The 26,768-nt window shown below is 46.1% G+C and overlaps 1 protein-coding gene across 1 annotated transcript in view; it reads left to right on the top strand.

Annotated features, from left to right (window-relative positions):
• The window catches only part of PKD1L2 (polycystin 1 like 2), a 77,890-nt gene extending 57,484 nt beyond the window's left edge, over positions 1-20,406 (top strand). Inside the window, exons 32-43 of the mRNA XM_044434106.1 lie at positions 721-952; positions 2,657-2,753; positions 4,299-4,439; positions 6,421-6,606; positions 6,761-7,088; positions 11,485-11,618; positions 12,929-13,056; positions 14,421-14,581; positions 15,239-15,449; positions 16,463-16,564; positions 17,564-17,695; positions 20,075-20,406. Of these exons, the coding sequence (XP_044290041.1) occupies positions 721-952; positions 2,657-2,753; positions 4,299-4,439; positions 6,421-6,606; positions 6,761-7,088; positions 11,485-11,618; positions 12,929-13,056; positions 14,421-14,581; positions 15,239-15,449; positions 16,463-16,564; positions 17,564-17,695; positions 20,075-20,200 (1,978 nt within the window). The 3' untranslated portion in view covers positions 20,201-20,406. The remainder of the gene's footprint in view (positions 1-720; positions 953-2,656; positions 2,754-4,298; positions 4,440-6,420; positions 6,607-6,760; positions 7,089-11,484; positions 11,619-12,928; positions 13,057-14,420; positions 14,582-15,238; positions 15,450-16,462; positions 16,565-17,563; positions 17,696-20,074) is intronic.
• The last annotated feature ends 6,362 nt before the right edge of the window (positions 20,407-26,768 follow it).

The following is a 26,768-nucleotide window of genomic DNA, read 5'->3' as shown; positions in this document are numbered from 1 at the left end:
ACTCTGCATGGATTTGTCTAACCCCTTTTTAAAGCCATCCAGATTGGAGGCTATCGCTACATCTTGTGGAAGGAAATTCCATAGTTAACTGCGTCGGACTATATGCTAACTATAGGTAATTATGTTTGGACACATCCATGCGGGAGGAGGAGATCAGTGGCTCCTTGCCTTGCTGTCCATGTGCCACCTCCTTTACCAAAGGTGATCTGCCCATATACAGCAGTTGCTGAGGAGCATGGACAGGTGGAGGTCTTGTACCCACCCTCCTTGGCGGGTCCTGTGGGCAGCTGGTTTGCCACCAGGTGTATGGAGTGCTGGACTGTATGAACCTTTGGTCTGATCCAGAATGGCTTTTCTGATGTTCTGATGTGTAGAGAAGTACTTCTCAATCCCGAGTCTTCCACCATTCAACTGCACGGGTTTAGTTCTATGAGAGAGGGATAAAATGTCTCCTTAGCTAGTGACTTTTTTCACATTGTGCATAATTCTGTACATCTCTCAATCCACCCCTCAGCTGCATGGGCACAGCTGTAGAGCTGTGTCTATGCAGGAGAGCTTTCTAAACTGGTGTTGTAGTCCATCACATTTGATGGGCACCAGATTGGAGGATGCTGACTTAACTAACCTGACCAGGGTAAGATGTCTCTTTTTTACTGGTTTTTCACCACATCCCACTTTGAGTCCTTGCCCATGTCATGCAACACCTTTTTGGATCACCAGAACCTCACCAAGTCCCAGCCTTGCAGAGAATGTTAAGAAGGAAGCATCATCCAAAGGCCTGCCCTGGTGGTTTGTCTTCATTGGTTGGTTCCTGGTGGCCATCACCAGCGGTGTGTCTGGATTCTTCACCATGCTGTACGGGCTGCATTATGGCAAGGACAATTCCATCAAGTGGCTCATCTCCATGGGCATCTCCTTCTTTGAGAGCCTGTTCATCACACAGCCATTAAAGGTAGGCTGCTTTCTATCACTATCTTTAGTTAGGTAGGCCTTGATGGCAAAAGTTCCATGCATATGTTCTCATACGTCTGGATATCAAAAGCTGACCAGAGTGTGAGCACAAGTGGATATTCTGGGCCGGAAAGACTGTGAAGAGACCTGTGTTACTCCTTGTAGGTACTGTGTCCCTCAGCCTTTTGCAGAAGGAACGTTTGCTTGCCTGAGGACCTACTGAATTTACAGATATGACAACCCTAAAAATGCCAGCCATTTTCAGATCTGTTTTAGAATAATGAGTCTAACAAAGAAAGCATAGAAATTTTAATCTTTAACAAGGAGTTTGTAACAACCTTACAGGATTATAGTTCCAGGTAGGGATGTATGAGAGATGTGTTTCTACTCACAAAATGCCCTGTTCAAAACCCTGAATGCAATACCAAGCACGTGTCCACTGGAAATACTTGCCAATTGCCAAACATTTGCTCAAGCTCAGTTTGCACAGTTATCCCAGTTTTATCTCCGCAAGTTCTTCTGTAGACTGAATCATCCCTGCTTTGGTTCATGGAGGAAAGTTGGACAAATTAAACTGGGGGAACATTGCACAAATTCACATGTGATTGCTGCCTGTTTTGTGCAATTTTCTGGTGTGTGCAGAGGGAGCAGTAACTACAAACCTAAACAGGAATCAGGTATGAGATGCTCAAAGTCTGGAGCTTCCTGGCAAAGTTTGCTTGTTGGTTTATTATTACATTTTTATATTGCCCAGTAGCCAAGTGACTCTCTGGGCAGTTACAAAGTTAAAAGGACATTAACCCACCTCCCACCCTCAAAAAACAGAAAGGACCCATCACAATAAAATAACAGTAGGCCTACATAATGATGGCAATGACCACCAACCAAATTAATCACATTGGCACACAAGGTTGGCAGCAGTATCTAATAAAAATAATATTAAGACGGAAATTGACTAATAAAAAACCTGGTGAATAATAAGGATTTCACCGGGCACAAGAAAGAGGAAAGAGCAGGTGCCAGGTGCCCCTCTCTGGATGGCTTGCTGCAAAGGCAGGGTGCCGCAGCCAACAAGGCCCTTCTCCTGGTCATCCCCTCCTTACTTTCTTTGTGGGGCTCCCTAAGGAGGACCCCACAAGATGCTCTAAGGGCCTGGGAGGGTACATAAGATAGGCTGGGCATGCACATGGTGGGCACGTCGTGAGCAGAGCTGGCTGGAGCCGGGGGTCAGACTAGATGGCCCGGGAGACCCCTTCCGACTCGCTCTGTCCCTATGTTTCTATATAGGACTGGGTGTTCCTTCAGATAACCTGGCCCCAGCCACTTCGGGGCTTCAATGCTAGCATTCACACTCCAGGCCCACAAGTCCAGCTCTGCCTGCCACAGCATCTATTTCCTGTTTTTCAAGCTGTTGGGGGCATCCCTGCAGGCAGGCAGTTTCACAGCTGCAGAGGAACATTCTATTACTTTTGCACGTTTATTTTTCTTTCCTGAATTGCTTTGTTGTTCCCCAGTAAACCACAAAGCAATGCAGTTCAGCACTGGGGCAGCTGATGCTGCTTTGTCCTGATGGTGCTGTGATTTCGGTACGTGAGGGTGCGGTAAGTAAGTTAGTTCTTCGGCAGAAAAAGCAATCCGTCTGCCCCAGCTAGACATAATTATCTATGCCAGCTTAGTCTTTGGATTTGCAACCCATGTTTTCCAGGTTCTCGGGTTTGCTGCTTTCTTTGCTCTGGTTCTGAAAAAGGTGGAGCAGGAAGATGAAGCGCATACATCTCTCGAAGGTCCCTTGTCTGCTCCAGGTAATTCATTAAGGCAGCTAATCACCATAATGATCTTCCAGGACCTTGAATAATTCTCCCTTGACTTTGCCATGCGACTCCCACCAGGGTCTGCCAGAGAGAGGGAGAGAAACCTAAGGGTGATGATGCAGAAGGGGTGGAGAACTGAGAGGTTTCAGGTCTTTCCCCTTAACTGGACTAGAGGCAGCTGGGGAGTCAGGGAGGGGACTACCTCCCCACCCTCCATGCTTCCACTTGTGATGGAGGCTGCCACAACTGAGTGCCCACCTGAGCATCACCAGAGCACCTGGGCAAGGTATCCCCAGAGCGCCGCCTGCTTTGTGAGGGCTGGGCTGGGCAAACCAGAGCAAGAATGAGGGTCAGTTGGGGGGTCTGCTGTTTGGGATTCTGATGCAGGCACCCCCACCCAACTGATTCTCGTCCCTGCTGCTGGCGTGTGAAAGGGGCTTCCTCTAGCAAGTGCAAAAAGGGCACAGGGGGAATCCAGGGGCCTAGTCTGAGCATGTATCAGGCTCCCCCAGTGCCCACTCCGGGGCAGGTGTCTGATCGGCTCCCTCGTCTTTTCTGCGGTGCGTCAAGGCACGCGCCCTGATTGCGAGCTGGGCGTGGCGCTCAGTCCTGGCTGTCAAAGAGAGGCGCCCCCTTCCTCCCCATGGCGCCCCTGGGGTACACCTGGGGGCTAAGAAGGAAGGAGGTGGTGGCAGGGAAGGTGAGCCTGGTTGCCAACCACATCGAGGTAAAGAGCCACAAACCATGGTAGGCGGACATTGCTTATTTCGCGGATGCTGTTGGTTGGCACCAGGGTGCAATGAGTGTGAACGCCACTGGCTGCAGTAGGACTTGTTTCCAAGTAAATGTGCACAGGATGGCACAGTTCAGCACCTTTCCAAAGGGCGCATCCGCACACTGGCTTATCAGAATTTAGTTGGCAGCCCCCTTTCCCAGACAATGCTGGGATCTGTGCTTCCGGAGGGGACCTCAGCATGCCTTTGCCGCATCCTTCAGCAAACTACATTTCCCTGGGATCTTCAGAGAAGGCCTTGACAATTGAACGGATATAAAATCAAGATAAGCCTGTGCTATCGATTTGCCCATGGCTATCACTATGCACAGGAAGTTTTTCCTTTGCTGTATCTGATCCCCCAGAGCATTTGCAGCACATCCCCATATTTCTATTCGGGCTGAAGAGGCTCACGAGGGTCTATTGTTACAAGGTGGCCGCCCACCCACCCCGCCGCCATCTTTGCCCTCATCTCAGTCGTTCTTCCTGGTTCTTGCACAGGGCAAAATCCTCTGCATGTCTGGAAACACCATGAGGAGCTTTCCCAGGTGTCAAGCCTTCTGTCCCCATAAATAAATTCAGCACCGTGAATGGCGGCTTTAAATTTCAGGCCCAGGGTGGCTTTGCTGCCCTGCTGACATTGGAGTCCCAGGCACTGCTGTTTACCCTGGAACTCAGGGATTTCTGGGTACCTCCAAATAGTTTCTTATTTTGTTTTTCCAGGTGATAACCTGGCTACTAATAAGGTTCCTCTTTCTACACAGGTGACTCAAACCTGATCTTTGGAGCCCGTCGGGACAGTGGGAGCCACAACTACCAGCCTCCCCCTGCCGCCGACATTGAGAAAATGAAGAGCAACTACATCAAAGAACAGAAAGCGTTTGCCCTGATTAAAGAAATACTGGGTACTTTTTATAATTTTATGGGTGAATAAACAGGGGAGGGTGCAGGCTGCCCTGCCACCCCCAGGCTGGCTGTCCCACAGCCCACCACCAATCTATGTCTGAGAATAGCCCAGGGTTCAAAATGCCTTCTCCACCTCCCAAAGTTGTCCAGCCCTGCTTTAAAACAAGATCTGATTTGCAAGCCCAACACTGCAACGGCAGCTCAAGCCAGCCTGGTCATCAGTTTTGAGACTAGGCCGGATTATGCAAAGTCCAAAACGAACATCACATTTTCTCAATGAAATGATATGCTTTTGTTGCATTAGCACAAGCTGGGGATAACATGATCGAGTGCTTCATCCTCAGGCAGGGGATGGGGAGTCAGCGTACACCGAAAACAAACTTATCAGGAAATCTGGTTCTGGCCAAGCCTTGTTAACCTGCTAGTTTCTGTGGGTTTCTCTATGGAGGACTGTTCCATTATGTAAGACCCCCACCTGCTGTATGAAATGGCATTTGATTGTGTGTTGATCATATTTATCCTTTCCCAACTTTCTCCCAGTGAGTTCAAGGCCATCTCCTTGATTTGTTATCCACTCACCCCCAATTTTATCTTCACAATGAAGTAAGCAAAATGAAAGAAATAGTTTCTGGCCCACAGTCACCCAGTGCACGCCATGTCGGAGTGTAGATTTAAAAATGAATGGATATTTAAATTCTAGTCCTTGTCCAGCCCATGGACCACAGGTCTACCACAGCTCCATAAGAACTAGGTCTGTGTGTGAATTCATGCGTGTGAATTCATCAGCTAACAATGACATCCGAGTCCTTTTGAAGGAGGCCAAGCCATAGTTCCATGCAGGTGTAAGTCCCCCCCCCCCATGCTGTAGTAAAAGTCCCAATTTGCACCTCAGCAAGAACGGTGGGAACTAAAGAAATGGAAGAGAGGGGGGTTGCTGTGAGATGCTCACTCCCCTCTTTCGGCAGACTACAAATCTTCCTAGGTCCTCTGTAACAAGCTCTAATTAGTTTACTAGGGTTTATACAAAGCAAGCATGTTTTTTCTGTAAGATTCCTGGGATGTTTGTGATGCGTGTTTGATTCAGGGCAAGCAGATGAAACAGTTTATTTCTTGAATCCCTGCAGACTGGCCTTGATGAAGACTTGGCTGGGATTCAGAATGCAACCAACTGTTCTCTTATTAAAATGTAAGAGGTTGCAGAACAGTGGGAATCCAAGTAGCTTTCTCCCTGAGAAGTGGGAGGAACATCTGCCCATGTACAGAGCTGCATCCAGAGTTAAACTTCCCCTCCTGCTCTCCGTTTTTTAAAAGATTCCAACTCCACCCTCAGGAGATGCTTGAGGGTGAATTGCCTGCCGCTTCTGAGTCGGCCTGCTTGCTCCACCTACAATCTGACCCATGGGGCCACTGAACGCTCCCTACTTCTCCTGCCCCTCTAAAAAGTTCCCTTCCTTTTCCAAGGCTGTTTAAGAATCTTTACTAGGTCACCTCAAAACTGCCAAGTCCTCTGTCCTGCATTGCTCTTCCACCTCCACCTCAGAATCGGACACATCTATCTGAGCAGATGGTACTGTGTGAGAGAGATGGGTCTCCTCCGTACATGGTTTGAGGGATGCTTGGCTGCATCCATCATCTGCCACACCTTCGCCCTTCTGCAGAGACACATCGCATCCACAGGCAGCAGGCTGCATCCTAGCGAAGTCCTCATCAAGAAGTTTGCAGGGATTCAAGAGAGAAACTGATTTCATCTTCACCCGAATCATACACACATCACAGACATCCCGGGAATCTAACAGCAGAAACATGCTTGCTTCTTATGAACCCAAGGAAACTAATTAGGAGCTCATTATGGGATGGGATCTTGGTGATGGGGTCATTTTCACCTAGTTAACGGAACTCCTTTTAAGGTGCGCTGGATGCACACTGCATCTGTTTTTATTTGGAAACCTAACTTATTGATATTTCCTGTTCCTTCACCAGCCTACCTGGTTTTCTTGTGGATGTTGCTTTTGGTCGCCTACGGACAACGAGATCCTAACTCCTATTTCCTCAATAAACACATTGAAAGCAGTTTCACAGATGGATTCCAAGACATCTTAAGTTACCAGGATTTCTTTAAATGGGCCAGAACAACCTTAATTAACAATTTATATGGCTCATATCAAGGTACAAAGATGCTCCATGCTGAGTCACAACATCCTAAGCCTAAATTAAACAAATTGTCAGTGGGGAACAAATTAACTTTGAGGGCACTGCAAATGATTACAGATCGAATTTCATTTTCAAACACTCCCCTCTTCCCCGCTTAAATCCCAACCAGGCTTTATCACAGATGGCAACTCCAAGCTGGTGGGCAGCGCACGAATTCGCCAGGTGCGAGTGAGGGGCAACACCTGTCCAATAGCTCCGAAACTGCAGTCAACAACTGGAGAATGCCACGCTGCTTACTCCTTTGACACTGAAGACATGGCGGACTACGGAGCGCGGTGGAACATCTCTTCTCTCGATAATACCTCGGAGCTCAGTTCCGCATGGCAGTATCAGGGCCAGTCCAAGCTGAGAGGACAGGCAACCTGGGGCAAGCTGGCTGTCTACAGAGGTGGAGGATACGTGGTTCACCTGGGGACGGATTCTTGCAACGCCTCCAGGTATCTTCCCTCTCTTGCTTGAACTTTGTTGTTATATGAGAATGGTCTGCAAAGTCTGATACATTAATTGTGCAGGCTGGAAAATGCTGGGAAATGTAGGCCTTTTGTCCATCTAAACGTGCTTTATTTTTAGAACTGTAAATTCATTTTAATAATTTAATTATTTAAACTAATAAATAGTTTAATTAGTAATCTGGTAGTACATTATGTGTGTGTGAAGGAATGAGAGGGGAAGAGAGAAAATCAAGTGCACACTTAAGAAAAGGGTTCATAGATATGTAGACTATTATTAATTTATTTCATTTCTTTACTGCCCATAGCTGAAGCTCTATGGGCAGTTTACCAACACTATCTCAAGAAAGATATTTGCCTCCCATCTCTCACACAGAGAAGGAATGCCTGGCCAAAGGTCATGACTGCTTAAAATCCTTCTTCTGATCATTGAAACACAAAGAAAGCATTTGTCTTCCTTTAGAAAATAGTTAGAAATATTTACATCTGATGTAACCTTGTGCAAACTAAATTGCTGGATTAATTAAATAGGATTAATGGGACCAATTGATTAAAAGTCCATCAATCAGCTTGTAGCTAATAATAAAAGGTATTTATATAATGCTTTTTAAATATTCAGAATTTTTACAAACATTACACATGTATAAAACAACCCTGTAAGATGGGTTACTGTTGGTATTAGCAGATTGCAGCTGAAACCAGTGAGACAATTGTAGGTTGCCACAGGCCCCCTGATGAACGCAGGATCTGAGGAAATTCTCACTGTCCTCACTAAATCCTCACTAACCACTTACAGTCTTTATCAAGTGCACTGCTTCAGCGCCATCTGATTTATTCTCAAAACCATTCTTCTGTGAGGGGTAGCTGTGAGGATGATGGGGTTGGGGGCAAGGACCCCAGTGCCAGACCACACGCCAGAGCCGCAGACGTCAATCCCTCGCATCTCCAGTTAGAGCTGGGGGGAAAGATCCCTTCTGAAGCATTGCCAGGAAGATTGGGCTAGATGCACCCCCAGTTATGATTTGCTACAGGCTTACTAAAGAGGGACACAACTGAGTTTCTATTTCTTTTGGTTTGTCCTGAGCACTGAGAATATTTCCAGTCTTCAGTTTGGTTTGTCCCAAACTTTGATTTTATTTTTGATCAGTTGACATCAAACTTTGTACTCAGTTGTGCATTTTTGTAGGTGTATTTTAACACTTTTTTGCCTAACACACACCTCCTTGTGAGCAGTTTCTGCTAACAGACGCATGCATTTTAATGCACACTTTTTGATTCAAGAATTCTATTGCAAATAATTCAGAGGTACACAAATATTGAAGAATAAATAAGTTTCATTTGCATGTTGGCCACAAGGTGAAAACAGTTAAGTTCACATTAAAATGCGATCTGAACAAATTTCTTGCCCATATTTATCCCTTCCTCACTCCGCCTTCCCTACTTCTCTGCAATCTTTGACATGGCACCTTTTGAAGTCTTTCGGAAAGGCAGGGGTGCTCTGGATGCCCATACTGTAATGCCTGTCGAAATCTGATGGGCCCAGTTCCTCTCTTTACAATGACTTCTGAGATCTCTTTGAGGTTGAGTTGGTTCTCCTGTTCTGCTGGGTCTCCCACAGCAAGTGGGGCTTGTGCCCCATGGGGATGCAGCACAGCTGGCACTCAGCCCAAAGCAGCATTTCGGACAACCCCGCTCCAGTCAAGCAAGAACTCTCTTGTGTAACTTAGAGCAGCAGTGTTCAACCTTTCCACAGCTGGGGACCGGTGAAAACAGGAAAAGCACCTCGGAGATCTCTGAGACAGAAACAAAAAGCACCATACACATAATACAGTATTCCTTGTATTAGTTTCTAAACACATTACCAAAAAAATAAATTCTCCAAAACAACCAGAAACCGAGCAACAAAAAATGCCAACAAAAGAACAAAGTACCAAAATTGGTGCCGTGGGGCTCCCAGCCAGCTCCCACCAAGCTGCCTCTCCGCTCCCTGCCCCCCAGGGGGCAGAGGCACACCCCCACAAATGCAGTGCCAACAGAAGAAAAGGTGGAGTAGCACAGCCAGCCCTCATGCTGGTCCAGAGTGAGCGGGATACAGCCCCCCCCCCCCACGGCCCTCAAGAAATCTCTGGTCTGCGGACCAGTGGCTGAAAACCACTGACTTAGAGAATACTGGGTTTAGCAATGCAGCAGGAAGAAGAGGGTTTCATAGCTCCTGAAGCTGGGACTTCTGAGGATGCCTCCTGTCAGTCAGTAGACAGAATGAATGCCCAAGCATCATCTTTAATATAAAGAGTTTTTATTTTCTCTTTTCTTCTGTTCTTCCACCAAAGAACCTGCGTGTTTTGCTTAGGATGGGCACAGTTCCCAGCAACAGCTGGGCTTCATATTTTCAAAAATGAGGGATCTGATCATTGTTCTTGTTCCCAATCCTCTGGGCACTTCCAGGTGAAACCTGTGGTCAGCCTGGCAGGAGGGCCCAGCTTGAAGCTCTGCAAACCCTCCAGTTCATCTTAAGCCTGTGATCATACAAATAGGATTTTGCCCTGGGGTCACCTTTTCAAAAATCTTCTTCTTCCCCATTGGCACATGCAGACCCACACCTACTTTTTGTAAGATTGGGCCTGATGAAGCAACCCGGAGATTACTAATGCTTGCAAATGCTTAGTGAGGTGGCCTGGTAAAAGGTATTAGAGAAATACAAATTCCAGAATTGCCTTATTGCCAGCATGTCTAACTTTGCTTTTTCTGTGTCTTCAGAAGCAGCAGCAAGAGCAGCAATGCTTTGAATGGGCTTCTTTTGGTTGTTTTGACCTTAGGGAATGTGTTGTGGCACTACTCTCCCTTATCTATGCATGTATTTCATGAGAGACCTCTCTCTCTCTCTCTCTCTCTCTCTCTCTCTCTCTCTCTCTCTCTTTCTCTCTCTCGGGCTTCCATGAGAGGTCGTTGAGGCCCCATTGGTGCGGATGTTCAAAGATAGGCTGGACATGCACATGGTGGGCATGTTGTGAGCGGAGCCAGCTGGTGCCGGAGGTCAGACTAGATGGCCCGGAAGGCCCCTTCTGACTCACTCTGTTTCTATGTTTCTATGTATTAGATTTTTATCCTGCCTTAAGAGTGGGTTGTAGCAGCTTATGGAATCCTCCTCCCTCTGCTCTCAATCTTATCCCTGCAACAACAGACCTGTGAGGTAGGCTGGGCTGAGAGTCTGTGACTGGCCCAAAGACATGGCTAAGCAGGGACTAGGACCCAGGTCGCCTAAGGCCCAGCCCCATGCTCTTAATCACTACACCGCTCTGGCTTTCACAGCAACAGTCTTAAAACTGGTGGTATTATTTATTTCTTTGCATTTCCGTGCCACCCAAAGCTTTCTGGGCAGATCGCAACAATTCATAACACAGCATGCACAAATACAATAATAATAGCATGAAACAACTTTTTTTTTGCAATATACACATTTTAAGCAATTGAACAGCTAGAAGAATTCCAGTGTAGACTAGGTGTGTATAGTCTAAACTGTGCTGTAGGTTATTCACATCCTGCATGGGTTATTCCTAGGTTCTCTTGGAATAGTCTTGTCAGATGGCTCACTGGCCTTTTCTGACAGGTTATGAGTTCCCACACAAAACTACAATTCCCAGGAATCTTCAGAGAGAAGCTATACTAATTAACCTAGTTTCAGTTTGTAGCATGGTTGTGTCCCAAGTAGGGGCTGTTAGCTGCAGAATGGCTCAAACTGGGGATATGAGATCTGTGAGTACATGGCTGAAGAGGGTGGCCACAAGAAGGGCCTTTTCAGTGATGGCATCCCAACTCTGGAATCAGCTCCCAAAGGGGTTTTCCTGGTGCCCTCTCTTTACTCCTTTCAGCGCCAGACAAAGGCCTTTCTATTTGCCCAATATTTTAATAGAGTAATTTTTAGAAAGTATTTTATTGCTTTTATGCCTTGGCTTAATTTGAATTGTGGCTGTTTTGAGGTTTCTTGTGTTTTCTTGTTGCCATTTCATTGCCGTAGCATTTATGCTAGTTTTAAGATTATTGTTTTATTGTGGATGCTGTTGTTCTATATTTGTGGAAGCCTCCCAGAGAGTCATTTTGGCTAATGGGCAGGCTAGAGATTTAATAAATAACAACAACAACCACAACAACATCGTAAGGGTAACCAGGTAAAAAGCTATTCTGAATGTAATGAAGGCCTTACTGGGACATAAAATGGGGTTTTCCCTTTAGGTTCTTCTGGACGGTTCGGGTATTGCCAGCTCTTCCCCATACTTGGGAACCCTGTAGCATTTGCAAGACCACTGCAGTGTGCAACCCGTCATATATATTCCTTGGGTTTGCTCTTTCCACTGTTCTTCTATTTCTTGTGTTTCTTCTTTGCCAGAATTCTGCAATACCTCTTTAACAATACCTGGCTGGATACCTTCACGAGAGCCGTATTCATTGAGTTCACCGTCTACAACGCTAATGTAAACCTCTTCTGCATTGTCAGCCTCATGTTTGAAACCAGTGCTTTAGGTGAGAGCCTGGCATTTGCGCAAATGTTTTTGAGCAAGAAGAGAGCGGGGTTTCTATTATCCTGGGGCATGCCTGGGTCATTGTGCCGCTAATATTAACTCCTCATATTACAAGGCAACCCTGTGTCTCAGGGTAGCCTGTGGCAAAACACAACCGGGTCTGCACAGCTTGAATAGTTGTGTAGAAGAGGAAGCTTTGCGCTGGGCTGACATCTTCATTGAGGTGTCCACCATCACCCCAAGACCCCTTACCGACTCCAGTCCCATCAGCATATACTTAAAGTTGGTGTGTGTTTTGTCCCAACCTGCATTTCTTTGCACTTGCTTGCATTGAACTGCATTTGCCACTTTGATGCCCGTCCTCCCAGCTTGTAGAGATCCTTTTGGAGCTCTTTGCAATCCCTTTGGGGTTTAACGACCCTAAAACGTTTACTGTCACTTGTAAACTTGGCCACTTTGTTCCTTACAGCTAATTCCAGATCATTTATGGATTTCTGATTAAGAGTTTAGTCTCAGCAACTATACTCGTACATCAGAGCGTACCCTGTTTTCTCCAGCGACCTCTTCTGGCCAGCTAACATTTATTCCACATGGTCCATAAAAAGATAACAAGTCGTTCCGACTTTTTGCTGTTGGATCTATCGGACTGGTTCGGAAATATCCAGTTTAAGCATCTTTTTCACCCCAGCCTATGTGGCTGCTGCGTATAAATGTCCGTCTGCTTTAAATGCATTTAGGGAATGTACCGGCCCATCTACAAAGCATGTTAGCCAGTGGTGTTGTGGTGACCTGTGAAGTGCACGTGCTCATCACAACTGCATCTGCAGGGAGAGGCCGCAACTGCAGGCAGACAGCCGTGTTCATCCTTCCCGACATCCTTCCAATCCTTCCTGTGTTCTCTCTGATTCCATCCCCGCTGGGAGTACGCTTTTCACAATGGCTCATTTAGGCTCCAGGCTCCCCAGAATACTTTGCAGTACTGTGGATCGATAGATTGTTCCTAGGGGAAGCGAGCCGAAGCTCAGAAGGAACAGGGAGTTCTGGGGGTGGGGGCGGTGTCCGTGTTAATCCAAAAGTGCGGCGCCGGGTGCCTGTGACGGCTGGCACAACATGTGTGGCAGTGGCAGAATGCCGGCATCGCCCTGCCGCTTGCGCGTGGACCGGGCCACTTAAGCAAGCATAGACACCAGAATAGAATATGCAAAACAGTGTTGTTTCCTGGAAAGAAGCAAACTGGCAAGATGAATTATTCCAGGTAGAGGCAAGTTTACTCTGTTTGCGGAATTTATACCTGCTGCTTTGATTTGATAGGGGCCTTCTTCATGCGGGCAGAACTGCAGAGTGTCCGGCTTTATCCATATACAGATAGTCTGCATATCTTTGTGGTAGCAGCTGAAGTAATCTATTTCCTCTTTGTTGTCTACTATATGGTGGGACAGGTAAGAAGACCAAAGGTCCATCTAGTTCAGCACAGGGACAAACTGGACACCTCTGCGAGCAATGGCCTTCTCCCACTCGAAACCCAGGTCATGCAGTCTCTGAACAAAGCTAGAGATAAAAGTTGTGAAGCTGGGCCCATACTGGGCCACTTCCCCTCATACTTGACCATGGTGACTAGGATGGAAGTGAGTTGGAGTCCAGTTGCATCTAAGGCCACAGGTCCCCCACTTCTGAACTAAGATCACGGGCTGGTTCATATATCAAGGTGGCTTATTGTGGGTTAATTAACCCTTGATTAGTCACAGTGTGTCGGGGGTATGTACAGCTGAATATACAGCCTCTGCCTGGCCAATAGGGGGTGGCAAGCAAACCCAGCTATCATGGGTTAACCAAGGGCTGAACAAACCACATCTCTCACTTGTCCTATCTGCATAGCTATGGGTTGAGCTGGCATGTCAAGTTGCCTTATAGGCCCCTTCCAACTATGCTACTCTATTCTTTTCTGTTCTGTTCTAGTCTATCTACCAATAAAGTCCAAGGCCATTCAGTGAGTTTAAAGCTGAGCTGAAAAATGAACTTACTACAGCAGGAGTGAGCAACTTTCAGGCCCATGCGCTAAGCCCAGCCTTCCTGGGGTCACAGTTTGACCTCCTGGGGGTTCTCAAATGGCCATGACCCTTTCCCTGGACTGGTGATCATTTGGTGCCTTTCCAGGTTTTCCCACTATAAGACTGCTCTGCCTCTCTGGAGGCTTCGTTGCTATCAATGAGTGCTTTGAGCTAAAACAATCCAGTAGGTTGGTTTCTTGCCCCTCCTCACCCACGAAATGCATTGCCTGAGAGCATCTCCAAGTGGAATTTGGCCCTCAGAATGGAAGAGGTCCTGTGGCGCTGCCCTGGGATCTTCTGTCTCACTGCATGTGCTGCCTCAGCCCTTGGCACACACCGCATGGTTATGACCATTTAAAACTTGCTGATTGTTAGAGCATTAGGCCAATGGAGCTAATGACCTAGGGAGGCCACGGACTCTCCCACACCTGAGTCATGCGAGAGGCGGTTGGACAGGCCAGCACTGAGCAGGGAGCTGGAGTTGATGGCCCCGTCCAATTCTACTATTCTGATTCAATGAAATTAATTTACAGAGTAGCTGAATAGCTTAGTTATTGGGCACTTTCAACTGTACCTCCATGTTCATTTTTTGCCTGCCAGGCAGCTGTTAAAGACAGAAGAGCCCACCAGTGGGAACATCAACAACAACAATGTCCAACCTTACCCCCATTCCAGCCACACTCCTATTCATCAGTTCTAAGGCTGAGCCATCCAAATACTTTCTCCTTTGGAAACCAAATGCTTTGTCCCAACAGGGGAAGCTCATGTGGACTCTGAGATGGAATTACTTACACAGCAAGTGGAACCTTCTGGAGCTTGCCATCATTTTGCTCAGCTGGAGTGCCCTGTCAGTGTTTGTCAGGCGGACAATCTTGGGTTTACGGGACATCAGTTACTATCAGGAGCACAAAGATGAGTATGTATGCATCACCCCAGCACTGTGCAAACTTGCCATTCCAGCAGAAGTCCCTGGGGAAGAATTGCTCACGAGCTGCTTTGATTTGCACTCTAGGCCTGCCTGGATCTTTTTTAGATAAACACTTTACTGTTTCCAAAGACGTTATCAGGCGTTAAAGTGTGTGTGTGTGTGTGTGTGTGTGAATGCAACCAAAGATGCAATCGCTGGCCTTTTCCTCTGACAGGAGTAGCTTGCTATCCTGTTTTAGTTTTTCGTTTTCGCTTTTGTTTCTAAGCCTGCTCCATGTGAAGGCTGGGGGAGCATTCATCTAACCCACGCTTTCTTCAAGCAGCTCATGGCAACACTGGTGTTCTCCCCTACCATCCTGTCAGGTAGGTTAGGGCAAGCGACTGTGGCTGGCCCACGATCGTCCTGTCAACTTTATTGCCGAACAAGAATTTCTGCTCAGGTCTGCCCGGCCCTAATCCAGTCTTTTGTCAGTTTTCTCCAAGCTGCTGCCCTCCCATTGAGCTGGACCACAGTTCCCAGCACCCCCAGCCAACATGGCCAGAGGTTGGGCATGATGTCAGCTGTAGTAGCTGGTGGGCACAAGCTTAGAGAATGCCAGGGAGCCCTGCAACATGCTGGCTCGCCAGGTTCCTCCTGTCTCCTCAGGTTTGCAAACTTCAGCCAGACGGCGACTGTTGATGCAGTGCTGGGCTACCTGATTGCCTTCTTGGTGCTCCTCTCCACCGTGAAGCTCTGGCATCTCCTGCGGCTGAACCCCAAGCTGAACATGATCACCTCGACCCTGAGGAGGGCCTGGGGGGACATTTCAGGGTTTGCAACTGTGATCATAATCATGTTCCTTGCCTACTCCATAGCAGTGAGTAGCCATGCAGTTCACCTCTCCCTGGGGGGTGGGGGGAGGTTGCTGTCAGCTTGCACAGCTTGCTCCTGCTTTTCAGCCCTCCGGCACAGCAGGTGGGGGGCAAAGGACACGCTACGTTAAACGCATTGCTGCATTGCACAAGTCCTTCCTCTAAAATGAAAGCAGTGGCCACACGGGGCGGGCAGGTGAGGAGAGATCAGGGACACTTAGAGGGAGGAGAATTTAACTCCCTCCCCAACTGCTGTTCTGACTGCGGTATTCAGTCCCTGGAAAATAGGGGTTGCGAGGAATGCTCCTCGAGCCCTGCTCCCATCACACCGGCCAAAATAAAAGTTCTAGCCAATGCCCATCAGCTCACCAGTGCAAGGATGTGTACTGTGAAGGTCCACTGTTAATAATCTCCACTTTCTTCCCTACCTTCCCTTGTGACCGCGCCAGTTTATGCCCCCCACTTCCAACCGTGTGTCTGCACGCGAGTGGCATAGCATAATACTTCATGCGCCTGCTGAAGCAGACTCCCAACTCCAGAGGGTTGTGCAGAGGGTTGTCCGTGTGTCCTGTCCCCCCATCCCCGCCTGTAATGCACCACGCAGGAACCCTCCGTCCTGCTTTCACTGTGACAGGCCTACGGACGGGCGGCACGTGCATGTCTGCCCAGGAGAGTCTGCTCAGGCTCCTGGGTGGAAGGAAACGGCTTGAGGAAGTAACTGAGAGCAGCTGCAGTTAGGCTTCAAAACCGGAGCATCCCTCACGCACAGAGCTCTTTTTCTATAGTTACACGGATAGGTGACGTTTATCTTCTGTTTAAATTAACCTAAGTACTCCCCTGAATTCTGAAGGGGTTTTCTCCTGTGTTTGTCATGGAGAAAAGAACCTTTCCAGGGGGACGTGTGTCAGCTGCTAACCAGCTTTTCTGATTTTCATGCAATACTCTTTCCCTCCCTCCCTCCCTCCCTCCCTCCATACATACACACACAAACATACACACATCCTTTTTTTATTTGCAGGCAAATTTGATATACGGTTGGAAGCTGAACACTTACAAGACGCTGTTCGATTCAGCGGAAACCATGGTTAGCCTTCAGCTAGGGATCTTTAACTATGAAGAGGTATGGCATTCCACTCACTTAAAACTGCAGCAGGATAAATAAATATAAATAGCCTGACTAGTCGTTTTGTTTATCACCATTGCTGTGTGCAGTATAGGGCAGCCTTCTCCATCGCTACGAAGACTACAGAGCTGCCTGGGAGATTCTGGAAGCTGTAGTCTGAAACGCATGGCGGGGGGCACCAGATGCCCCTACCAACCTTAAAGTGGCCGCAGGGGAGCGAGGTGAATAAAGGAAAGGCAGCGATGGAGGCAGGGAAAGAATATGTGCTTGCAATCCTTCACACACACTTCTGGGAAGGCATGCCTAGGTGTTAACTCCCCGCTGCAGGGGAGTGAGGGCAGGAAACTTGGCAGCCGATCTGACACTGAAGCCCCTCCTGAAGAAATGGGGCCGGTCTCCAGGCAGATGTTCAATTCGGTGAGATATGGGAAGAGCGAAGGCAGGCCTGATTCACAGGTGCAGGAGCCAAACGCAGAAGGGCTATAAGGAAGGCTTGGAATGAGGAATGTTAGCAAGGGCTCAACATTGCACTCTGTGTGTTCTCAGAGGCATGTGACAATAAGTCTTTTGGAAAAGCAGCTTTGGAGAAGACTATTTACAGGAGAGGAGAGCAACTCATGACACCTACCTCTTATTGATGCTTTGTTTCATTCTTCTATTTTAAAAACTTGAAAAAATTAAAATCGTTTTTACTTACAGTATCGCTGTCCTGAGAGTATCTGTGAAGGCTGAATTTAAATTGCATATGTAGATAAATAATGCTTATATGTTAAGTATTTCTTATTTATAATAGACAAGGAAGTACCCACTCTGTGTTAAGCAAGAATGAAACAAAACAAACTTTTTTTTCAAAATGTGTTGCTTTGTTGTCCAGGCCACAAAGAAGTTTACAAGGGTCATCCCATAGTTAAAGTTTTTAAATACTTCACAAACCAGTTTTCTCTCCTCTTGGTAAGAGACCAAAATGCCTTATTGCAGTTTTTGTATGTATTTCAGGTCTTGGACTACAATCCCGTTCTAGGCTCCTTCCTAGTTGGCTCCTGCATAATTTTCATGACATTCGTGGTGCTGAATCTCTTTATTTCTGTGATCCTCGTTGCTTTCAGTGAGGAGCAGAAACATTATCAGGTTTGTCTACGCAGGTATTTTGTGCATCTTGCTCTGTTGCAGCAGCCAGAGCCATGGGATGCAGTAATCTGGCTCTCGCTCTCATTCGGCCATGAGGCTCACTGGGTGCCTTCGGGCCCGTGAATGACCCTCCGCTTGGTTACCCTGCAGAGCTGTTGTGACGATGATAAAGTGGAGAGGAGGAGGAAGAGGAGGACTATTTGAGCTGTCTCGGGTTCCTTGCAAGTGGAAAAAGGGTGGGATGTGAATGTAATAAAATAAAAAGTATGACCAACCAGCCCTGCTGGGTGCTCTGCCTACGTACTGCACTAAAGTACTGGATTAACTCATAAGACTAACAAGGCCCTATGTCCGTTTCAAAGTTATTTTGCAATGAAGCCCGCCCCCAGTAGTCCTACTTCGGTGGACTTCTCTATACAAGGCATTTAGTTTGCTGTTAACTGCTGTGTCTACTGCTGGTTTCACCACAGATTGGATTTCTCTCCCTTTCCCACTTTCTGCTGCACAGCCTCTAGGTCGGGGTGGGCAATTAATTTTCCTATGGGACCACATGAGAAACTTTGACAGTTGTTAAGGGCCGGACCAATACACTTACAATTCTGCTCAATATATATCTCTATAAAAACAGTAAATGAAACATAACAATGATACAATGAAAATGTGGAGCACAGAACAACACTATTTAATGAATATTCACAAAAACATTAACATTACATGAAAAGCAATAAATTCAATTCAGTTTAGCAGATCCTTCAAAATAAAAGCAGTGCAGTTGTATTGCTTGCATCTATCTTATGACGATATATATTTGCATTGACGTTTAATTTGCCAGTGACCTCATGCGGGCCAGTCAGGGTCAGCTATCGGGTCGGATGTGGCCTGTGGGCTGTACGATGCCCAGGTCTGCTCTAGGTGGAACGGTGCTGTAGCAGAAATAAGCTGGCAAATACTTAAGGTCTTGGAGCACCATTTCCCCCATTGCACTTTCATAGCTCATTTCCCCCATGCTGAAACAAAGCAAAAATGGGAAATTGCACAAAAGCCCTGAGTAAACTGGCATGTGGCTGAATTTTGAGTCTGCCATTTTGGGCATATTTAATTGTGAGTGAAGTCCTCTGAGCTCTGAAGAGCCTTTCTTCTGACTGCCAGGGTACAAGACAAAGGTGGGAATAGGCTGCATTGTACATGACAGGATTTCTGAGTAAACATTCGGGCTATGAAAGTTTTATTTGTTTTACTTTTTGCAATTAGGGCTTCTCGTTTACAAGAACTCTAAGTGACATTTAAAAGAGAGAGAGAGAGAAATCCTCCATAGATGGTAATGCATTTCTAGTGCTTATGCACTCTTTAAACTTGCCTTTAACAGAGTTTTTCAGAGATTTTAACCCTTGGTTAACTCTCAGTTACTGTGCCACAGTTGTGAACAAGTGTTACATCCAACCCTTCCATCACACACTCCTCGTAAAAGTCAGAAAGGTTACAACATTTATCTTATCATAGAAATGTTTTCAGCTTGCCTAAATGTTGTGGTGGGAGTTGGAGAAAACAAAGTCTGTTTCAGTTAGTACAGCTTTTCTATTTGCTAGAAGGTGATTTGTACTCATTCTGGGTGAACAGGCTAATGAATACTTAGGTATAGCCCAAAAATGGAGTAAGCAGCTTGTAGCCCTGCTTATGTAATTGGTTTGCAACTCCTCGCCATTGACTTTGCTGGCTAGGGCTGATGGGAGTTGCTGTCCAACATCTGGAAGACCACATGTGGCCTAACCCCAGGCTAAAGTGTGCTCAGTGAATGTTTGTGTAGCTTTTCATCTGAAAGCTTTCAAGGATGCAGGCCTTGTGTTTCGTTGCTGATGCTGGGTATCTAGATCTAGATAAAATACAAGCTGCCACAAAGTCACCCCATGACAAACTTTGACTCAAACAACATCATTTCCTACTTTCAAGCTGAAGTATGGGTTGTTGAAACATGTGTTATTGTGTTGTCTGAACCAGCTGTGCTAACAAACCATGGCTTAACCAATAGCTCATGAAGAGAGTCTATGATCTGTTGTCAGGTTGTGCACTGTGTGTAGTTCATCATGGATTGATACTTTGTCTGGATTTAGTCGACATGATAATCCATGGTTCAGTGACAACCCACTTAGCTCTTGAGTGCAGCTTATCATGTGTCTGAACCCAGTGTTGCTGTTGCTTAGCATCAATTCCCTGGCTGAACAGTTTAAATCAGTCACATATAAACAAGAATTTCTTCACCTGGTCTTGAAGCTGTACCAACTAGCATCTTTTCCTTCCTTGATTATCATCATTCCTAATTTTATGTGAGTCAAATAATCCCCTCTCCACACTCACAAAACTGTGTGTGCATGTTTTTTTAAGGCATCAGAAGAGGAAGAGATAGTTGACCTAATGTTGAAGAAAATTTGCAGTTTCTTTGGAATTAAGTACAAAAATGATCACAAACCACCCTGTGAGATGCCTTTGGAAGAAACCATGAACAACTAACAAGCTGTTGGCCAGTCACCTCCCTCTTCAATTTACAGTTGCTTAAATTGCCTTTAAATATTGTGGTTTCCATGTTTGAGACATGCTATGGCAAAAAGCAGGCCCTTTTCCAGGATCCTGCCCTCTCTTCATTGTATGCAAGAATGTATCCTTAATCCTGTATTGAAAATACAGAAATGAGTATAAAAGTCATGTCTCCTGCTTGTGCACACACTTATTCTGTAATTAATCAAAACTATAATAAAATAAATGCATCACTGGGCTGCGGTTGCTATGTGCTGTGGAGTCACTCTCTGATTTATGAACAAATGTCCTCTTTCATGACAGCTTCACTCAGCTTTTGTAAATTCCAGGCTTGGTTTAAAATGATACAATCACTGCCACTTCAGTGTATACTTTGTTCATACAAAATGGATTGTCTGGAAATGGTGCAAATTAAGAGGATGAATCATTGAACAGGCAGTCCCCAGAGTTGCAAACAAGCAGTCCCCAGAGTTGCAACTCAGTCCTCTGAGTTGCAAACTCAGTCCCCTGATTTACAGACATCTGTACTTATGAATGAACTGCCATAAAGCCTATTGATTTTAAAATTTGAGTTAAAGACAAAAGATTTGGAATAACAAACAGGGGAACTAGTTTGCTAGGCTCATGAAAATCTTCCATAGTTACTCATCAGCTCAAGTGTACCCAAACCAGTGTGTTTTGGTCATGTGTAGTTAATGTTGCCTTCCATAACTTGTATCAAAGTATTATATTGTGCTTAAGATGTTGTACAGTCAAACCTTGACTTTCAAGTTTTTAACTTTTGTGGATTTAATTATTCATGAGTTTGCCATCAATAATTAAATGGGAGGTATGTTGAAATTTTGCAGCCTACTGCGGAAAATGATCATCACCGTGGAGAGAGAGAAGGCAAAGGGGGAGAGCATGTCTTCTTGGTCTGTCCATCCAGAGAGAGAAATTTCTGCAGCATTTCCTTGGTGCAAAGAGGAGGCACTGTGAGTGAGGGTGGGGTATATGAACGTGAGAATGTAACCAACAAAGGAGCCCTGCTGGTTTGGACCGAGAGAGAAGCAATCCAGTACACATATGGTTAAAGTAATAAGAGTTAAGGTTTTGGGGGGCGGGGTGGGGTTTTCACAGTTTTCGCCACTTTCATGGGGGTCCTGTGCCCCTAACCCCTGCAAATGTGGAGGGCCAACTGTATATGGAAGTATATCTTAAGTGTATAATATGCATAGAAAGGGAAATATATAACTATACTAAGACAAATATTTGGCTTACTCATGCTAAATATGACCCTATGTATGTGATCTGACTTATATACAAATTCAAATTAAAGATGTTCTCAGGAATGGAACTCGTTCATAACCTGGAGACTGCCTGTACTTTCAATGGCTATCCCTGCTACTAGTAAGTTTAATTACAAAAATGTTACAAGAAAGTTAAAATGTAAAAGAGTGTGCAAACAGCAGAGGAAATGGAATGTAGCCACCAGAAGAATTTTCTAGGCAATTCTGACCTGTAAGGGGCAACCTTCTATTAACTGCCAACCCGAGTGTCATATTCTAGTTTGCATATGCCATCACGTTGTCCCTGCGTCCTGGGGATCTTGTGAGTGAACGTCCCTAAAATGTCCAGTCCTTCACAGCTCTTGTAACTTCCAGGCTTTTGCTTCCTTGATGGAATCGATCCATCTGGTGCTAGGTCTTTTTTGTCTTCTGCCTTCTTTTCCTAGCAGGGCTGTTTCCTCCAGTAAGTCTTGCCTTGTGATGCTATGCACTAGCTATGAAGCTTCAGCTTTGTCATTTTTGCTTTTGGGGGAAATTCTGGCTTGATGTGATTGAGGACCCATTTGCTCATCTTTCCATCAGGCCAAGGTATTTGCAAAGCTCTCCGCCAGCAGCATGTTTTGACTGCATCAGTTGTCTTCCTGTCACTTTCTTCGTTGTCCAGCTGTCATACTCATAGACTGTGACTGGGAATACAATCGTATGGATGACCTTGGCCTTGGGCTCCCATGAAACATCCTTACAATTGACCTTTTCCAGTTCCTTCACTGCTGCCCCTCCAAGTCTTAGTCTTCTTTGAACTTCTTGACTGCAGTCTCCATTTGATTGATGCCTGAACCAAGGCATTAAAAAAAAACCTTTCACATTTTCAATGTCTTGATTCGTGACAGAAAAGTTCTGTAATTCTTCTGTGGCCTTGATTTTTCTTTTCTTCATATTCTGCGGCAGTCCTGCTTTTGCACTTTCAACAGGAGTCATTTCAATTCATTGCTGCTTTCCGTTGGGAATATAATATCACCTGCATGTCTTAAACCATTGACAACTCCTCTGTCAATTTTCACTCCTTCCTCTTATCCTTAAGAGATGTTTTTTCCTTATGAGATGTTCTACTTCCAGATTGATCAGTTGGGGAAACAAAATACTAGTCCTAGTCCAGTGCCTTTGCCTATATCAGGGGTGGCCAGACCTGCTGAATGGAAGAGTCACATATAGTAAATCTCAGATGTTTGAGAGCCACAAGACATGAAGAAATATTTATTTATTTATTTATTATGTCCAAGTATTTATTTATTTATTCTCACCAAATAGATATTGCTACAAGTGACATGTTGCAGCTGGGACACAAAGGTTTACTTGCTACAAAGGTATTATGCACAGCAAACCCTTCCACAACAGGAAATGCAACCAGCTTGTCAAGTAAGAAGAGGCTCTTTAGCAATGTTAGGTTATAATAGTGTTGTCCTTTAAAAAAAAAAAAAAAAAGCAGCTCAGGACATTGCAGATGAACAGTGACGTTCCATTTTAGCTTCGCAACAACCCTCTGAGGTAGGCTGAAGCCAAATGACAGCATCCAAACCACCTCTGGGGAGTCTCCAGGCTATTTTGAAGCACAGGCCTCCTAAGGAGCAAATTCTTGCCTTTCTGTTAGGCGCCCCCAGCCAAGGATGTCTTGTGGGAACGGCGCGTGCGCTTTCTGGCCCGTAGCAAGCCGCCCAGTTTTGTTCTTCCCACATGTGGCCTCGCTCCCATTGGCCCAGGCTCGTGCCCGACTGGCCAATCACAGACGCCCCCTTGGCAGGTTCAGGATTAGAGAATTAGAGAAAGCACACTGTAGTACAGCGGCTTTGCTGGAAGGTGCTCCTGTTTGCTCCTCTTTCATTGGTCCTAAGCAGAATCGTGCATTGATGTATTTCGGCCCCTTTGCAAGCCGCAAAATGAACTCAAAAGAGCCGCTTGCAGCTTGCGAGCCTTCGTTTGGCTAACCATGCCATATAGGGTAAAATATTTCCTGCAAACCCTTGAGCATCACTTTGCATGCATGGAAAATTAGTTCAAAAGCCCTATGGTTGAGACACTCTTTCACATTTCCTTTCTTGGGGATTGGAATGCATATTTAACATCTTCAGTCTGTGGGCTACTGGGGTTTTTTTTTCTTTTCTACTGTCATACCCTTGTCAGCATTTGGTTCAATGTCGTCAATAGTTCTTATTAGTATCCAATCTAGGACAACTGTTTTGTTCTTTCCAAGTGCTTTCAGAACAGCTGACATTTCAGGCACTTCCTCATAGGATTCCTCTTTGAAGGAGTCTGTCATGGTTTATCTCTTCTGTATAGTTCTTCTGTATATTATTTCCATCCTTTATTTTCTCCTGCCCAATAGTATGCCCCCCCCCCCCCGTTCTTCTAGCTGATGGTCAATTGAGTTGAGAAATATCAATCTGTTTATTATGTGGACTTTAAATTCTTCTGGCATGTCATCAAAATTGGGTTTTGGCACTGCTTCTATTAACAGCCTCTTCCTGCTCTAATCTGATTTTTTAAAAACTTCCTACTTTTGTATTCTTGTCACCTGGGTTTATCAGGATGATTTGTTTGACGTGTTACCAATTTCCTCTTGATCCTTAAAGATTTCTATTTCTTCTTCAGCATCCATTGTTCAAACATACTTTAATGATGGCTTAGTTAATAGGTTTCCACAAATACTGATATTCCGTTGGAGTCCGCATTATAACCCCTTACATCTTGCGCTACATCTTGCCTCCATATTAGAGCCACTTTGTTTATTCTGGGTTGGTTCCCAGAGTAAATCACTTTATATTTGTCAAACTGAACATGTCCCATTCCAGTCCGCTTTAGTTCGCTCACACCAAGTACTGCAATATTTAACGGTTCCATTTCTGAGTTTACATTTCCAGTTTGCCTTGCTTCACACCGCACAGGTTCCATGGCCCAATTGTATGTGTTCTGCAGCACCGGACTTTCCTTAGCCTGTGCGCATGCCAGCGATTAGACTTCCCTTTGGCTTTGATCTCGGTGCAGTGCTACTTGCATTTGCCCTTTGCTCTTCCCCAGTAGCCCGTTGAGTGTCTTCCAACTTCAGAGGCTCACCTTCTCTTGTTTCATTTTCGACTGTTTCCTAATGGGGCTTGCAAAGTACGAAGACTCAGAAGTGGTTTATCATTGCCTTCTTCCACATAGTGCTAGCCAGAGGAAGCCTGAACACCACTTCCATTATCTATGAAAAATCCTCCACCAGTGTGGCCTTCAGCTGCTGTTGCCACCACCCAGTAACTGTCCTTCAGAAATGTCTCTGCTCCCATCACATTAGGGACACCCATCCTCCTCTGCTGTTGTGACTGATACTCCCAAAGAGGTGTATGCACCTGAGTCTGGTGACCGTTCCACCGACCCTGCTAGGAGCCCAGCCTAGTGAGATAAACTGGCATTGCTCTCCGTTTCCCTTACACTCATGAATCCTCTCACCACATGAAGGTGTGCATCCAAGAGAACGAGTTCTAACTACCAACTGCAAGATGTAGTAAGAATTATTAAGGGATCTGGGGATTTGTAGCCAAGAAGTGTGTCGGGGGAATGCTTAAGCCATTTCCCACCTGCCTCTTCTCCTTTCCGATTTGTTCCCCAAACAACCTTTCATCTCCAGATAATTGCACGGTTGCCTACATGCCATTTGGAAAAGCAGGTTGTGGGAGGATTTGCACCAGAGAAAGGATGAGTGGGAAATGGGTTAAGCATGCCCCAAACATCACGGGACAAGCGTCCCTTCCCGCTGCGGCTTCCCTAGTCTAAATCACCCTCTGTTGAGCTGCTTTTCCAAGTAGTGGTGTTGTTTTTAAAGTTTGAGTCATGCGCTTGTTCCCAATAGTTACTTTGCTATCATTCCGAGAGTGATTTGACTTGTCTGGACCAAATTCAGCACAGAAAAATAATGCTGGGGTGGAGGAAAGAGAGAAGCCCATGCCTGGCAGTCAAGGAGTGCGCACGGCAATCCTGCATGCAGGCATTGCCCGACATCAGCACTGCTACCCGCAACAGTGTGCATCGTTTGATGGGTGGGTAGAGACAGACTTTCCTCTTTTAGCTGCCCCCGTCTTTCTAGTGGGCTTTGCAGAGGCAGATACTTGGCCTTTGGGGAAAACAGGAGTATGGACTAGAACAAGGTGAGCAGCTTACAGCTCTCCAGGTATTTTCGTCCATATTCCCATCAGTCCATTTTGAGATTTCCTGCATCGCAAAGACATTGGAAGGACACCCACTCAGATAGGATTACAAACATTATTTCCATACCTCCCAATAGCCAAAGCCCTCTGGGTGTTTTAAAACTGCACAAGATTCACGAAAACACACAACAGAGAAAATACAGCATAGCATTCCAAAATATACCAAAGTGTTGTTGCACTTTGTTTCACGATTTATCATTCACATGCATGTGGGTTTGGGGCACAGGATGCCCACGAAAGCGGAAAAACTGCAAATACCTCTAGGCTATGGTGACCTCTATTTGGGGACGCCACATTTTGTCTCAGCACTCTGAATGAAGATTCAGAGTGTTCCCACTTTTGTGGGGGGCCTGTGCCCCCAACTACTGCTAATGCAGTGTTCAGTGCTAGCCACGGTTTCAGGCATCTGCTGGCGGGCTTGGAACCTGTCCCCACGGATAAGGGGAGCCTGCTGTATATACTTTAAAACTATGTTAACATCTGATAATGATTTCAATAAAATACGAAGGGTGCAATGCTATGCACGTTTGGCCAGAAGTCAGAAGATGTGAACGGTTTGTTTTGGGTATACGCTGAGCTCCGGAGTTGCGCTTTGGGTTCAATAACAAAAACAATTCTTGCACTCTTGCAGAAACACACACTGCATGCCCTCCCGGCGCTCCTGGATTTGGTTGCCCCAAATCTTTACTTCAGCAATCTTCTTTAAAAAGGCGGGAACGTGCGGGGAAAGAAGTCATTTCGCGGCTGCTCCTGCGAAGGAAACAAAAACCAGCAAGACCCTTTTAGGGAGCTTCGGCGACCGGGCGCGATCGAGGCGAAATAACCGAAATGGCGACAGCCCTTTCCCGCCCGCGGGCGTTGTGCTGCCCACGCGCGCCCGATTCCCCGCTGCGTGCAAAGGGGGGGGGGAGGCGGCGCAGGAAGGTCTCCGTTCCGTGCGCGACCAGACGGCGCAACTCCCCCGGCTGGGCCTCCTCGGCCAGGAACGGCCCGCCTCCGCCTCCGCCTCTCCCCGCCCCCGCCCCGCCCCGCCGGCAG

The sequence above is a fragment of the Varanus komodoensis genome, unplaced genomic scaffold, assembly GCF_004798865.1.
Source record: "Varanus komodoensis strain SLA01 unplaced genomic scaffold, ASM479886v1 scaffold27, whole genome shotgun sequence".
Taxonomy (NCBI): domain Eukaryota; kingdom Metazoa; phylum Chordata; class Lepidosauria; order Squamata; family Varanidae; genus Varanus; species Varanus komodoensis.
The sequence above is the reverse complement of the archived record's forward strand: the minus strand, read 5'-3'. Positions and strand labels throughout refer to the sequence as shown.